A 15,320-nucleotide genomic window follows, 5' to 3' on the forward strand; every position below is an offset into this window, starting at 1 on the left:
AGAACAGCTTTCAGGAACCTGTGTAAGGAATCATTCAGAATCTTGTACACCACATATGTAAGACCAATCCTGGAGTATGCGGCCCCAGCATGGAGCCCGTACCTTGTCAAGCACAAGACGAAGTTGGAAAAAGTCCAAAGGTATGCTACTAGACTAGCCCAGAACTAAGAGGCATGAGTTACGAGGAAAGGCTGCGGGAAATGCACCCTACGACACTGGAAGACAGAAGAGTAAGGGGGAACATGATCACAACCTACAAAATCCTCAGGGGAATCGACTGGGTAAACAAAGATAAACTATTCAACACTGGTGGGACGCGAACAAGGGGACACAGGTGGAAACTGAGTACTCACATGAGCCACAGGGACGTAAGAAGGAACTTTTTCAGTGTCAGAGTAGTTAACGGATGGAATGCATTAGGCAGTGATGTGGTGGAGGCTGACTCCATACACAGTTTCAAATGTAGATATGATAGAGCCCAATAGGCTCAGGAACCTGTACACCAGTTGATTGACGGTTGAGAGGCGGGACCAAGGCGCCAAAGCTTAACCCCCGCAAACACAACTAGGGGAGTACACACACACACACTCAAACACACACACACGACATAAGTGAGTATAAAACACATGCTAATCATTCGTGGATAAGTAGTCAGCAGACAGCCGAATGGTCCCAGGTTATAACCCCAAGCAGGGCGAGACCTGTGAGCACATTTTCGTACACCTGATTCTTCTGATCACCTAGTAGTAAATAGGTACCTAGGAATAGGTAGCTATTGTGGGGTGCATCCTGTTAAAAGTTAGTCGTAGGCCTAGGGAGTGTTCGATAAATCTGCTAGGACTCCTGACCCCGACAATATGAAACCATTGCATTAAATTAGTCAAGTAAACCTGAACAAAGACCCTCACATATGTATTTTAAATACCTGTTGTAGAAGAAGAAAATATATGAGGCCCTTTTGATGGATTCATTATATTAAGTTTCTAGTTTGACTAATCTGTTGAAAGTTTCCTTAGGTCTTTCCTTAGGTTCATTATTAAACTCAAGAAGAAGGATATGAAAAAAATTATCATAATATTATCATTTATTGTCTGTCAAAGTTTTTAACAATTCTCATTGCTTCCTCGGATAGTTTATTATATAAGTTTATTAAATACAGAATTTAAAACATATTTTGTCCCTAAATGTTACATCAAATCACTGTTAAAATATAAATATTATGATATTACCATAATATTACTTCTATCGATGAACAATTAATATTAAAAAGCTAATTTTTATATAAAGAAAGTTAAATATTTTACGTTTCATAAATAAAAATATCTATTATTAATTTAAATTACTCATAAATCTTCAGAGTTGTCCTAGACGTCATGGTTTATATTAGAGTCCCTTTCTTGTGAATTATCCGACGTAACCAACGTTGACAGGAATGAACTTTCCACGGAAGCCAAGATTTCCACCACGATTCCCAGCGTAGCTTTTGTAGCCTCGAAGGTATCCTGCGGGAACAAAGATGGACCGTCCACGAGCACCGCTGAGAGCAGACGCACCGAAGATTCGTTTTCCATTGATGGACCCTCCAAAGCCACTCTTGGAGCTGCCAGGGAAGCCGTAGGGGCTTGCAGCAATCCCCTTCACGCCAGCAAAGCCACTTCGAAGACCACCAAGCCCACCGGAAGATTTTCCAAAGGAATCTATAGAGCCTTGGAGTCCTCCTCGGAAGCCACCAAGTCTACGTGAAGAGCCTACGAAGCCGTTTGACAAACCGTTCTTCACGCCAAATGAGCTGCCGAAGGAGTTGGCATTGATGCCGAAGGACTTGTCAAAGGAATGATCTTTAGCGCTGAAAGAGCCGTCGAAGGAGTTAACTTTGGCGTCGTAAGGATTTGCTGAGTTTCCTTTAACACCGAATGAACCGCCAAAGGAGTTAGCTTTGAAACCGTAAGGGTTGTTCGCGTTATCTTTAACACCTAAGGAGCTGTCGAAGGTGTTATCTTTCACACCAAAAGTGTTACCAAACGAGTTAGCTTTGACACCGTAAGGGTTGTTTGAGTTATCTTTGACGCCTAAGGAGCTGTCGAAGGTGTTATCTTTCACACCAAAAGTGTTACCAAATGAGCTACCTTGAACACCGTAAGGGTTGTTTGAGTTATCTTTGACGCCCAAGAAACTGTCGAAGGAGTTATCTTTGACACCATGAGAGCTGCCGAATGAATTAGATTTGACACTGTAAGGGTTGTTTGAGTTATCTTTGACGCCTAAGAAACTGTCGAAGGAGTTATCTTTGACACCATGAGCGCTGCTGAATGAATTAGATTTGACACTATAGATACTGCCTAACGAGCTATCTTTGACGCTGGAAGAACTGCCGAAGGAGTTACCGTTAACACCATATAGGCTGCCAGAGTTATCTTTGACGCCTAAGGAGCTGTCAAAAGAGTTATCTTTGACGCCTAAGGCGCTGTCGAAAGGGTTATCTTTGACACCGAGAGAACTGTCGAAGGAATGAGGCTTGCCACCATAGACGTTCTCATGAGCCCCGCCAAATCCACTGCTATAAGGCTTGACCGCGTCGTGCGCGCTGTGACTGGCTGAGAGGTCATGAGCCTTATTGGCAAAACCTTGTAGAGAGGATTTATCCAAAGACTCGGGAGCAATGCCACGGAAGAAGCCAGATGGATGGTGGAACGCCAACACGCCCCCACCACGACCACCGCTGCTTCCGTTTGCGGTGCCCCCATCAGGAGCAGCGCCGTGAAGGGAGGAGACGTCAACTGCCCTGCAGCAGCCCATCAGGAGAACAGCACACATGGCCTTCGCCAGCAGTGTCTGGGGACACAGATGTTTACACGTGTAAGAAACTGGAGTTAATACTAATGCCAATATCACTCATTCAGGACCAAATTACTTAGCCAGAGGGAACCACAAGGGACTTTCAAAATGAGACTTTAATCAAACTATAACATCGACAATTAATATTGCTATTACAGCTACAACTACAACTACTACTACTACTACTACTACTACTACTACTACTACTACTACTACAAGTAAATTAAACAAAAATTTTAGCAAAATTGGTTTTTGAACATCTACTCAGGAACGAAATATCTTAAATGATATTTCGCAATTCATATTTTTTGTTGACCAGACCACACACTAGAAGGTGAAGGGACGACGACGTTTCGGTCCGTCCTGGACAATTCTCAAGTCGATTGTGAGAATGGTCGAGGACGGACCGAAACGTCATCGTCCCTTCACCTTCTAGTGTGTGGTCTGGTCAACTTACTTTAGCCACGTTATTGTGACCCATCGCCTGCATATTTTTTTCTTTCAAGAAAAAAGAGTTTGGATTACAATAAGTTGAGTCGACGTTTAGTACATGGGATGGTGTAGCGCGGTTCTCGAGGTATATGCCCTGAAATTAATCATTAATATACTTTTATAATCAGGAGGGAGGGAGGGAATTATCACGGGAAAGTGCCAAACCATTACGACTGTATAGCACTTGGAAGGGGTCAAGATAATGATTTGGGATGGGACGGAGGGAAGGAATGATACCCAAGCATATGGACGGTCGGGGATTGAACGCCGATCTGCAATCTCAAGACTGTCTGGTTGGTGTGAAGGGTATTAATGGTGATCTTAATGGTCTCCTCTCGGTTGACAGGCCTTAAGCCCAACACAGACTAAACTAAACTCAAGTTTAGTAGATGCAGAAATAGTTAATTAGGTTATGAAGTAACAGATTAACAGGGAATATAAAAAAATGGAGTAAATTACAGATTTACAGATTTGTAATAATTAAAATTATTATAGCAAATATGGATATTGCATAATTTGTATATCAAGAAATAAATAATGAATAGAGTGAGCATTTCTTAAAATAAATTTCTCGTGGATTAATGGTTGACAAAAATGTGGTTTTGGTGTTGGGCTAATGGCCCACTAACTGTGGCAGGGTTGTTAAGACAATTACGCTAGTTAACTACCTAACGACCAGGTATACATCACTCGTGATCAAAGTTCAAAACTAAAGTATACTCTTAGTACATATATACCAAGAACTGGGGGGGAGTACACTTCTTGTTTAGTACATATATATCCTCGTCGAGAATAAAACAATAAAATTATTAACTCTGAGATACAAACTAACCATGATTGGTAGAGTTGGTTGTAGGGTGAGTCTCGCTCTGTTGACTACTGCAGGAGGGTCCTGTCTCAGCTTTTATACCCCCGTCCAGATTTGAGGTGGTCATTCAGACACAAGGTCACAGGACCCCTTTGTCCAGGTCCTGTCCAACTGTGCGATACTTTTGTCACTTATAATTTCACGAGTAATTTTAGTCACTTATATTCCTTGGTGTTGAGCCGGACAGTTTCCTTTTAGGGTGTGGTAGCTCTTAGAGGTGATGGAGGGGTCAATGGTGGTGGCCGTTGTGGCTGGTAGTAGCGTTGGCTGGGATTGTTGTTGTAGGTAGTAACTCTGGTTGTTGTTGTTAGTAATGGTAGTTGCTGGTTGTCATGGTGGTGATTGATGATGATGGTTGTGGTGATAGATATAACTGACGATAGCTGTTATTGGTGGTTTATAGTTGAGATGGTTGATAGGGTGCTGGTGGTTGTTTGAGACATGGTGGCATATGGTGATGAGGGGTTGTGGGGGTATTTACTCGTGGGGTTGTAGTGGTTGTGAGGGTAGTTACTCGTAGGGTTGTAGGGGTTGTGAGGGTAGTTACTCGTGGGGTTGTAGGAGTTGTGAAGATAGTTACTCATGGTGTTGTAGTGGTTGTGAGGTAGTTACTCGTAGGGTTGTAGGGGTTGTGAGGTAGTTACTCGTAGGGTTGTAGGGGTTGTGAGGGTAGTTACTCGTAGGGTTGTAGGGGTTGTGAGGGTAGTTACTCGTAGGGTTGTAGGGGTTGTGAGGGTAGTTACTCGTAGGGTTGTAGGAGTTGTGAAGATAGTTACTCATGGTGTTGTAGTGGTTGTGAGGTAGTTACTCGTAGGGTTGTAGGGGTTGTGAGGGTAGTTACTCGTGGGGTTGTAGGAGTTGTGAAGATAGTTACTCATGGTGTTGTAGTGGTTGTGAGGTAGTTACTCGTAGGGTTGTAGGGGTTGTGAGGTAGTTACTCGTAGGGTTGTAGGGGTTGTGAGGGTAGTTACTCGTAGGGTTGTAGGGGTTGTGAGGGTAGTTACTCGTAGGGTTGTAGGGGTTGTGAGGTAGTTACTCGTAGGGTTGTAGGGGTTGTGAGGGTAGTTACTCGTAGGGTTGTAGGGGTTGTGAGGGTAGTTACTCGTAGGGTTGTAGGGGGTTGTGAGGTAGTTACTCGTAGGGTTGTAGTTGTAGCTATTAGTTCATATATTATTTATGCTGAAAGTCTCTAATCGCCACTCTGTGTATTTTGATCAAATTTAATCCATCTTTATAAATAAAAATGGAAATGTTCGTTTTTTCAAAAGCGCTAATCTCCGAAAGTTCTTCACTGATTGCTTTGAAATTTTCACACAACTTTCCATTCGCATCTGAGCAGGTTTTCATATACGTATTATACAGATGTCACGTCTGTGACAGGAAAAAAACATGATTTTTTAAACTGTGTTTTTCATGTGTTTTTCATGTGAGGGAAATCTTCGAAACATCTTTACCGAGATGAAATTTTGAAATTTTGACACAATGTTGCATTCGAATAGGTGTTGTGGGAACCGACCTGTGAGATTTATATTTATTTAATTTATATGAATTTATATTTACGTTAATTTATATACTTCGATAGCAATTTGTATAATGATAAGTGGACTGTATTTCTGCAATAATCTCTTAATCTCACAAATCGATCCTCTACACATTAGGGGGGGTTATTAAATTAATATATATGCAGCCAATCAAACTACAGTAACTACATACATTGAAAAGGTTCCTTATCTTATAGTACAGCAGGTTAGTCCACCAGGTATAACTAGGGTGTAGACACCAAATTATCCTCTTTGAGGTAGCTTTCATCACCCAGGTAACTGATGTACAAAGCCTTGCTTCCTCGTCTTGACCTGTCAAAAGGGCGCTAACTGTGAAGCCAGATACCTATATATGACAAGCTATATCAGAGAAAATACTGTACATGGAACAATAAAGACCTGGCTTAATTACCTTTAGTTTGAGGCTATGTCGTGCTCTAACCGGATCACCCTATATAATGACATTAATGGCCATAAATGAAAGATACATGGGTTTCGGAAAGAACACTTAACTTGAATTTGTTGACAGCGTGTGATAATGGTACACCTTTGGTTTCCATAACACTTCGTCCAAGTAAAATTAACAGGAGCCGAATTTGCTCCCGAGAGCCTCTGGTCTAGTCTCAACAATGGCTGCGTCTAATACTCCATACTATTGACGCCTGGCCGACATTGTCCAGATATGATAGGAGCCGAATTTGCTCCACGCGTCTCGGATGTGACACAACAATGGCCACCCTCCTTCCTCCCTCTCGCCTGGCTTACATTGTCCAGATTTCAGAAAGTGATAGAAGGGTCACATTTACTCTACTTTAATATTGATAATTAAGTTAATTTATATAAGATGTTTTTATGATGGTAAAGTCCAAAGACTAATGTATTTAAGAATAATTCCCACCATAATAGGTGGTGAATATAATAGTATGTGGTGATGATATCCCGTTTTCTTTAGACGGTAATTCCACTACAAGTTACGTTTTCTATGGGTTAACTTGTTTATACAACACAGCTATTATCTGTCTGTATGATATATTAAATGGTGTCGGATTTTCCGACAGGTGTTATACTCAAATTCTGTCAGTTGAAATGTAACCAATCACAGGCTAGTAGGCCTCTGACGTCATGCCAGACAGAGGAGCATCAAGCCATGCTCCCAGTAGCCTCAGTTCTCCACACAGACTCAGAGTAGAAGGACCTCGGCTAGGCAGATATATACCTTGCTGTCTCGGTCAATAAATATATACAGAAGCGACTACTGTGTCTACCTTCTACCCGAACAAGGCAAACGAATATAGGCGCGTGTTTTTATATACCTACTATATACATGCCTCACCTGTGACAGGAAATAATTTTTTTTTAAACAGCGCCATCTATCGGATGTAAGAGCAACAGTACGCTGTAATCTCCTAAATTTCTTGACCGATTGCTTTGAAAATTTGACACAACGTTCTATTCAAATACGCGCAAGTTTTTATATACCTACTATATAGATGCCACACCTGTGACAGGTAAAGACATCTTTTTTTTTAAAAACAATGCCATCTGTTGCACGTTGTACCAAAACATGCTATGCAAAATATATTACAATTCCATTTAAACTTTTCCGATTGCATTGATAAATTGAATTTTCATAGATTTTGATTTATTTTGATTTTGATATAATTTTTTTTTTGTGTAACATTGCGTTGGAATTGAGCTGTGTTTTTTTATCATACTGTTCATTTCGTAAGTATAAGTATAGATGCCACACCTGTGACAGGTAAAAAACTTTTTTTTTTAAGAAACAGGGCCATCTGGTGCATGTAAGAGCAACACACATGCTATACTAAATATGTTATGATTCCATTCAATGTTTCTGATTGCAATGATAAATTGTATTTTCATAGATTTTTTTTTTTTTTTTTTTTTATTTAATTATTTTGTGTGACATTGCGTTGGAATTGAGCTGTGTTGTTTACATACCATTTATTTCATGAGTATAGTTTATTTTTTAATTTTTCATTGATTTTGTGATTTTTTTTTCTATATTTCAGTGATGGGAATATCAAAATATCTGATGTTCCCAATTATCTGATGGAGACATCAGATTATTTGGGAATGCATCGAATGAGGGAGTGGGGAATGGTAGGGAGGACGAGGGGACGGGAATGGAAGATAATTAGGAGGACGAGTGGACAGGGAAAGGGGGGTAATGGTGGGGAGGACAAGGGGATGGGGGAGATGGGGATGGTGGGGGATGGACGAGGGGACGGGGGAGGAGGGAATTGTAGGGAGGACGAGAGGACGCTGGAGGGGAGAGGGGAATGGTGGGGAGGACAGAGAGACAGGAGAAGGTTGCTGTGGCCGGGTACAGCCAGTTGTATAATAAGGAGAAACTCATCATATTCTCGAGTAAAGAAACCATATTGTAATTTCCACATATCAATTTAGAATATATTATTTTAGGGATACATCCAGATTTGGTTATTTCTAAGGATTTAATTGAAGAGTATGTATAAAGAAGCACGAGTATTTTTAAGTATTTTTTTATTGAATTTAATAAATTTTTTCAGTCAGTTTTCTCAGCATCAATCGATATGTTTAAACAAACTTTTATTCTATTATTTTCCAGCTAATTCACATTATTAGGTTTTGTGGGGTGATACAAGGACCCTCAGGTGACACTTCTCTGTGGCCTCAGGTGACACTACTCCGTGGCCTCAGGTGACACTTCTCCGTGGCCTCAGGTGACACTTCTCCGTGGCCTCAGGTGACACTTCTCCGTGGCCTCAGGTGACACTTCTCCGTGCCCTCAGGTGACACTTCTCCGTGGCCTCAGGTGACACTTCTCCGTGGCCTCAGGTGACACTTCTCCGTGGCCTCAGGTGACACTTCTCCGTGGCCTCAGATGTCAATACCTTGTTTTTATTCGAGGTTCAAGGTTTCTGGGGGCCACGAGTTACCGTGTATAGATGGACGTCATCCTGAGTACTGCACTTCAAGTCACGATTGACATCATACAGAGATCCGTAATCCAAGCCACGATCGACATCATCCAGAGCACTTCAGGCCCGCCTTGAGATGTTGACGTCATTACGAAGGCTGACGACTTCAGAGCAGGTGAAATTCTCACTCAGCCTCTTGCTTAGTAGGTCAGCGCTCAGAGACCTGAGCTGTCGTCATTGTATATACCATTTTAATATACCATATAGGTGTATACCTGTAGGATTAGTAGTACAGTCGGGTTCGTTCTCGACTTCCCATCGGAAATTCCGGGTTCGAATCCCGAGAGGGTCAGTAATAGTTGGGTGCTATTTTTCTGTCACCTAATGCCCTGTTCACCTCTCTATATATCATCTCTTCATCTCTGTACCATCTGTATATACTATGTATATTCCATCTATATAAATAGCATTTGTAAATTCCTTTTTTGCAGTATGTCACTCGCCCATACATCATTATATCTGCATATGTGATCTGTATATACAATCTTTATATACCATCTGTATACTTAATATGTATATGCATGTGAATATTCTCTCTCTGCTTATACTAATTGTAAGTAATACATGTATCTGTCGTCGGTATACCATGTGTATATACCATCTCTATTTACTATATGTATATACTATCTGCATGTATCATCTGTATATACCAACTGCATATTCAATCTGTATCTACCTTCTGTAAATAGCATCTGCATATATCCTCTGTATATACCATCTATATACATCGTTGTATATAGCATCTGTATATACAGAAAAAACATTATTTAAATGTCTCCTCAGCAGTAATTCCATTTATTTGCACTCTAGGGAGGTCCTATATATCATTATTTCCATTGTCAAGAATTTCCAAAGTTTCCATTCCCCTTTTTTGAGTGGGTTCTTAGTCTCAAGACAGCCCCGGCTATATGCTATTTTAGGGTTATGTTATTTAATAGTATGTTATTTTATATATGTGTCATTCACTGTATTATTATTCAAGATGTATTTTGTTTATTTACTTTATACAATTGTCTTGTAAAGTGGCTGCATATGGCAACACAGTTTTTGGTCAGTTCTTAGTTATGAACAATGAAATCTTTCCAGACAATAAAAAAAACAAGTAAAATTATTCAATTTGTGAAAAATGTGGTCTATATTAATTTAAGAAATTGTAAGTATTTGTTAATATTTTTTTCAGCAAGGATTGAAATAAATCGATCTTAAATTTTCTGTTTTATTTTTATAAAAATATCTGATGATTCATTGATGATTTATTCATAGAAATTCTGAATGGATTGTAAAGTTTTTTTTTTAGAAGAGTAAAACTTGGTGGATTATTGCAGCTCTATTAGCAAAAATACTTCATAGGTCATAACTGCTTTATGCATACACTGTATCACTGATCATATTGCTTTATTCACAAAACATTCTTCATTGGCAATAATTATTCACAAAATTACTTCGTCATTTGAGTTACAACCGCTGAATTGATGCATTAATCATGACTTGAGACAAGAATATTGTCCCTTTGAAATATCTACATTCACCAAAGACAAAAACACTTTACTTCCCAAGGCCGAGTTGTTTACCATAATTTCCACCGAAGCCTTTGAAGCTAGGATTATAGCCACGAGGAACACCGAAGGAGCCCCTATTACCTCTGATGAAGCCAGGAACACTGACAATAGATTTACGTAAATCCTTGAAGGCGCCACCGGAGGATCCTAAGGGACCATCAAGATCGTTCGTGGATCCATCAAACCCTCGGTGTAAACCTCCAGGAACACCTAATGAACCACCGGAACCGCGGTCATTGCCCAAGAATCTACCGCCACCGAAGCCGTGGATGGACGGTTTAATATTACCACGTGAGAAATAACTTGACTGGTCAACGTGAGCGGGGTGAGAAGGACCGCTGTAGGAAGTAGCATCGACAGCATCTGGAGAAATGCCACGGAAAAATCCTAATGGATGGTGGTATGCCAGAACCGGACCCCGACGGCGGGCGCTTCTGATGGAAGTGGCGTCACCAGGAGGTTCACCATTATGGGGGGACACGGCAGCTGCCCTGCACCAGGCCACCAGGAGGGCACCACCCACCATCACCAGCAGCCTCTGCTGATATACAAGTCCACATATATTAGCAATTCAGTGAGTAAAAAATTAAAAAAGTAAAAAAAAAACATATTTTTACTACTATTACTAATGCTATAATAATAATAATCATAGGAATTATAATAAAAACAGCAGCAACAACCACAGGCGACAGTAAAGGAGAGAGAGAACCCATACTAATGACACCACAAGGGTTGAAGATCAAGTCAGTCAATGTCAACATGAGACCATGGAAAGCTGGCCGGCTGTTAAGTCACGTTCAACCTTGATGACCAAAGCTTAGTCGACACCCACTCACTGACCCTAACCATACCATGAACACAAACATTCAACGGCATACATATACATTTACATATACCCCTTCAAGCAGGCCTGTGTAAAACAGGCCGAAAAGTGCGTTCTGGCTACTAGGTACGACATATGTAAATATGTCGTACCTAGTAGCCAGAACGCACTTGTCGGCCTACTATGCAAGGCCTGATTTGCCTAATAGGCCGAGTGATTTTCTTTATTTGCAATAAATTGTTTCCAATTGGTTTATTTGAATTATTATTATTATATTATATTAAGAACATAAAATATTGACTTAGTTATGTTAGTTTAGGTTAGGTTAAGATAGGTTAGGTTAGGTTAGGTAGGGTTGGTTAGGTTCGGTCATATATCTACGTTAGTTTCAACTCAAATTAAGACAAATGAGCTTATACATAATGAAATTGATAGCTTTATCATTTCATAAGAAAAAAAATCGCAAAATATATATATTCAGGAAAAATTGGCTTATTAGGCAAATCGGGCCTTGCATAGTAGGCCAAGTAGTGTGTTCTGGCTACTAGGTACGAAATATATATATATATATATATATATATATATATGTCGTACCTAGTAGCCAGAACGCACTTCTCAGCCTACTATACATGGCCCGATTTGCCTAATAAGCCAAGTTTTCCTGAATTAATATATTTTTTCTAATTTTTTTCTTATGAAATGATAAAGCTACTCATTTCATTATGTATGAGGTCAATTTTTTTGTATTGGAGTTAAAATTAACGTAGATATATGACCGAACCTAACCAACCCTACCTAACCTAACCTAACCTATCTTTATAGGCTAGGTTAGGTTAGGTAGCCGAAAAAGTTAGGTTAGGTTAGGTTAGGTAGGTAAGGTAGTCGAAAAACAATTATTTCATGAAAACTTGGCTCATTAGGCAAATTGGGCCTTGCATAGTAGGCTGAGAAGTGCGTTCTGGCTACTAGGTACGACATATATATATATATATATATATATATATATATATATATATATATATATATATATATATATATATATATATATATATATATATATATATATATATATATATATAAATGAAAACTCCACACCCCAGAAGGATTCGAACCCAGACAGCCAGGAGCACAATACACCATGGCGTATTTGGTTCTTTAACCACTCGACCAACCATGACTCTACAAAAGACGTTGGCAGCCGAGACTATTTCCCCAACATCCCGACAGCACTTGTTGGTAAGCTTGGGCATAGATATTTCATCGAATAACCTCACTTTGTGGGGCCACGTGAGCAACACAAATGCTCATCTCATCTTTCAGCAACTTCTTTTCGCCTCCTCAAACAGACCCGTAGATGAAACAACATTGCACCATATAGAGCAGCTTGGCCTGGTCACTGTACAGCAGACACAATACAGTACACCAAATACAGCAGCTTGGCCTGGTCACTGTACAGCAGACACAATACAGTACACCAAATACAGCAGCTTGGCCTGGTCACTGTACAGCAGACACAACACAGTACACCAAATATAGCAGTTTGGCCTGGTCACTGTACAGCAGACATAACATAGTACACCACATATAGCAGCTTGACCTAGTCACTGTTCAGCAGACACAACACAGTACACCAAATAGAGCAGACGCACAGTGCTCAACTACCAGAAATATCCTCGGCTCGTAGACTAGCAGTGAGTCACTTCCTGGTCACTGTCGTCACTGCTCACACACCGTACTTCCCCTCAACAAATATTGTTCTAATTATCTCTGTAAAAGCAAAAGTGTGTTGATTCATAGCTATTACGCTTTAAAAATAATAATAATAATGAAAATAAAAATAACAAAAATATTATTATTTTATTATTATTATTATTGGATTAGGAAACCACAGTTATGTATCTAAATATTTTATGTAGAGTCGTGAACTTCACCAAATCTTTTGCATTCTCCTAAGTGCATTATCAAGGCCTGAGTATACAGTTTGGAGAAGACTTGTACACTAATATAAGGTAATATTTAACACTATTAAATTGTTAACTTATCATATTCAACTGGTTAGACCAATCTAGTACGCGAATACAAATTATACATAAAAATATGTATAACTTTATAACAAGAGCATTAAATCGTGAATCAAGAAAAGCATGTTTTAAATTAAATTATATCCAACATTGGTTGATAGTTGTAAAATCACTAAATAACTGACCATGGTTGCTGTAGCTGGTTGTAACGTGTTGACTGCTGAGGGGAAGGGTCCTGCCTCTGCTTATATACCCTTTCCTGCACCGAGGTGGTGCATACAATCTTCCCAAGGTCACAGGACCCCCTTTGTCCAGGTCCTGTCCAACTGTGTAATGCTTTTCTGGCTAATGACATGAGCAATATTTCCTAGTTCCTTTCTCTGTCGTCGAGTCGTTCAGCCGGGATATAAGAACTGAAATGTTTAGGTGGTTGTTAGGGTTTAAAATTGTCCTTGAGGTTGAAGGTAAATGTTGAGGGTTAAGAGGTGATAATGATCATTGGAGGTACACAATTGCTGTTGATTTCTAACAACGATCACTTGTTACAATAGATCACTTGCGTCAAACTATTGTCCAGTTAGCTTAACGTCTATCGTATGAAATTGCTTGAATCGATAATTGCAAAAGCGATTATCGATCTATAATATATCTTTTGTGTCTGGAAATACATTGATTATATATAATTAAGGATTCACAAATGGTTAATATAAGAGCTACTGGTGTGTAAATAATTTGCACTCTTTATTTTCCAAACGATATTTAAATCAGCTGACAGCTGAAAGATTTGCAGAATTGTATACCTTGACTTTAGCAAAGCCTTTTCGTAAAGCTTCTTCCATTTTCAAAGACTTGGTTTACACATAACATACATCATGCTTTTATTTGTTTTGGGTGAGGTGATATGACACAAAAGTTTTGGGTGAGGTGACAATACGAATCAATGGGTATAAATTGGGTATGAAACCATATGAATAGAAGTGAGTACAGAAGGCCTATTGGCCCATACTTTCTCTTGCTACTTCTAAGTTGGTTTGCGGTCTTGAAGTGGGTAGAATATAGTTATGCGTTAACTGGCTGTTGATTGCTGGTGTTGACTTTTTGATGTGTAGTGCCTCACTGATGTCGAGTCTCCTGCTATTGCTATATCTGTTGATGATTTCTGTGTTGCTTGTTAAGATTTCTCTGGTGATGGTCTGGTTGTGAGAAGAGATTATATGTTCCTTGATGGAGCCCTGTTGTTTGTACATTGTTAATCGCCTAGAAAGAGACACTGTTGTCTTGTCTATATACTGAATTCTTTGGGGCTTACAGTCCCCAAGTGGGCATGTGAAGGCATAGACGACGTTGGTTTATTTCAAGTCGTTCTGTTTAGTGTCTGGGGAGTTTTTCATAAGTAGGTTGGCCGTTTTTTTTATTTTTGTAGTAAATTGTCAATTGTATTTTCAGATTTTTGTCTGTAGTGATGACGTTCCAATTAATTATATCTTTCAGGACACTTTCCTCCATTTTATGAGCCGTCGAAAAGAAGTTTCTGTAAAACAGTCTAATAGGGGGTACAAGTGTTATGTTAGTTGACTCTCCAGAGGTTGCATGGCGTTTCACCTCTCTTTTTATGACGTCTTCAACATAACCGTTAGAGAAGCCGTTGTTGACTAGGACCTGCCTTACCCTACAGAGTTCTTCATCGACTTGCTTCCATCCTGAGCTGTGACTGAGAACCCGGTTGACGTAAGCGTTGACAACACTCCTCTTGTACCTGTCTGGGCAGTCACTATTGGCATTGAGGCATATTCCTATGTTTGTTTCCTTAGTGTAGACTGCAGTGTGGAAGCCTCCGTTCCTTTCCTTGACTGTTACATCTAGAAAGAGCAGCGTCCCATCATTCTCCATCTCGTAAGTGAAATTTAACATAGAATTATGCTCAAATGCCTCCTTCAGCTGCTGCAGATGTCTGACATCAGGTACCTGTGAAAAAATGTTGTCAACATACCTGCAGTATATGGCAGGTTTCAAGTCCATGTCAACTAAGACCCTTTGCTCTATGGTACCCATGTAGAAGTTCGCAAACAGGACACCTAGGGGAGAACCCATGACGACCCCCATCTACTTGCTTATACATGTGCCCATCTGGACTCAAGTAGGGTGCCACTTTAGTGCAGGCTTGGAGTAGCTTTCTTAGTATGTTTTCTGGTATGTC

General features: G+C 39.9%; 1 protein-coding gene and 1 long non-coding RNA gene across 3 annotated transcripts; both read right to left on the reverse strand.

Moving 5' to 3' along the window:
* Positions 1–1,209: 1,209 nt before the first annotated feature.
* LOC123753227 (uncharacterized) lies at positions 1,210–4,189 on the reverse strand. Its single transcript, XM_045735219.2, has 2 exons — positions 4,160–4,189; positions 1,210–2,832 (listed from the first exon to the last, which is right to left on the reverse strand). Exons 1-2 carry the CDS (start codon positions 4,160–4,162, stop codon positions 1,405–1,407), a joined length of 1,431 nt encoding a protein of 476 aa, XP_045591175.2. The 5' UTR covers positions 4,163–4,189; the 3' UTR covers positions 1,210–1,404.
* Positions 4,190–9,922: 5,733 nt separating this feature from the next.
* LOC123753239 (uncharacterized) lies at positions 9,923–13,632 on the reverse strand. 2 transcript variants are annotated; one of them, XR_011223780.1, is made up of 2 exons: positions 13,309–13,632; positions 9,923–10,817 (listed from the first exon to the last, which is right to left on the reverse strand). It is a non-coding gene; the product is annotated as an uncharacterized lncRNA (long non-coding RNA). The 2 variants fall into 2 exon arrangements; XR_011223781.1 differs by having other exon boundaries at positions 9,923–10,820.
* Between the last annotated feature and the right edge of the window lie 1,688 nt (positions 13,633–15,320).

This window comes from Procambarus clarkii, chromosome 6, assembly GCF_040958095.1.
Source record: "Procambarus clarkii isolate CNS0578487 chromosome 6, FALCON_Pclarkii_2.0, whole genome shotgun sequence".
Classification (NCBI taxonomy): Eukaryota; Metazoa; Arthropoda; class Malacostraca; order Decapoda; family Cambaridae; genus Procambarus; species Procambarus clarkii.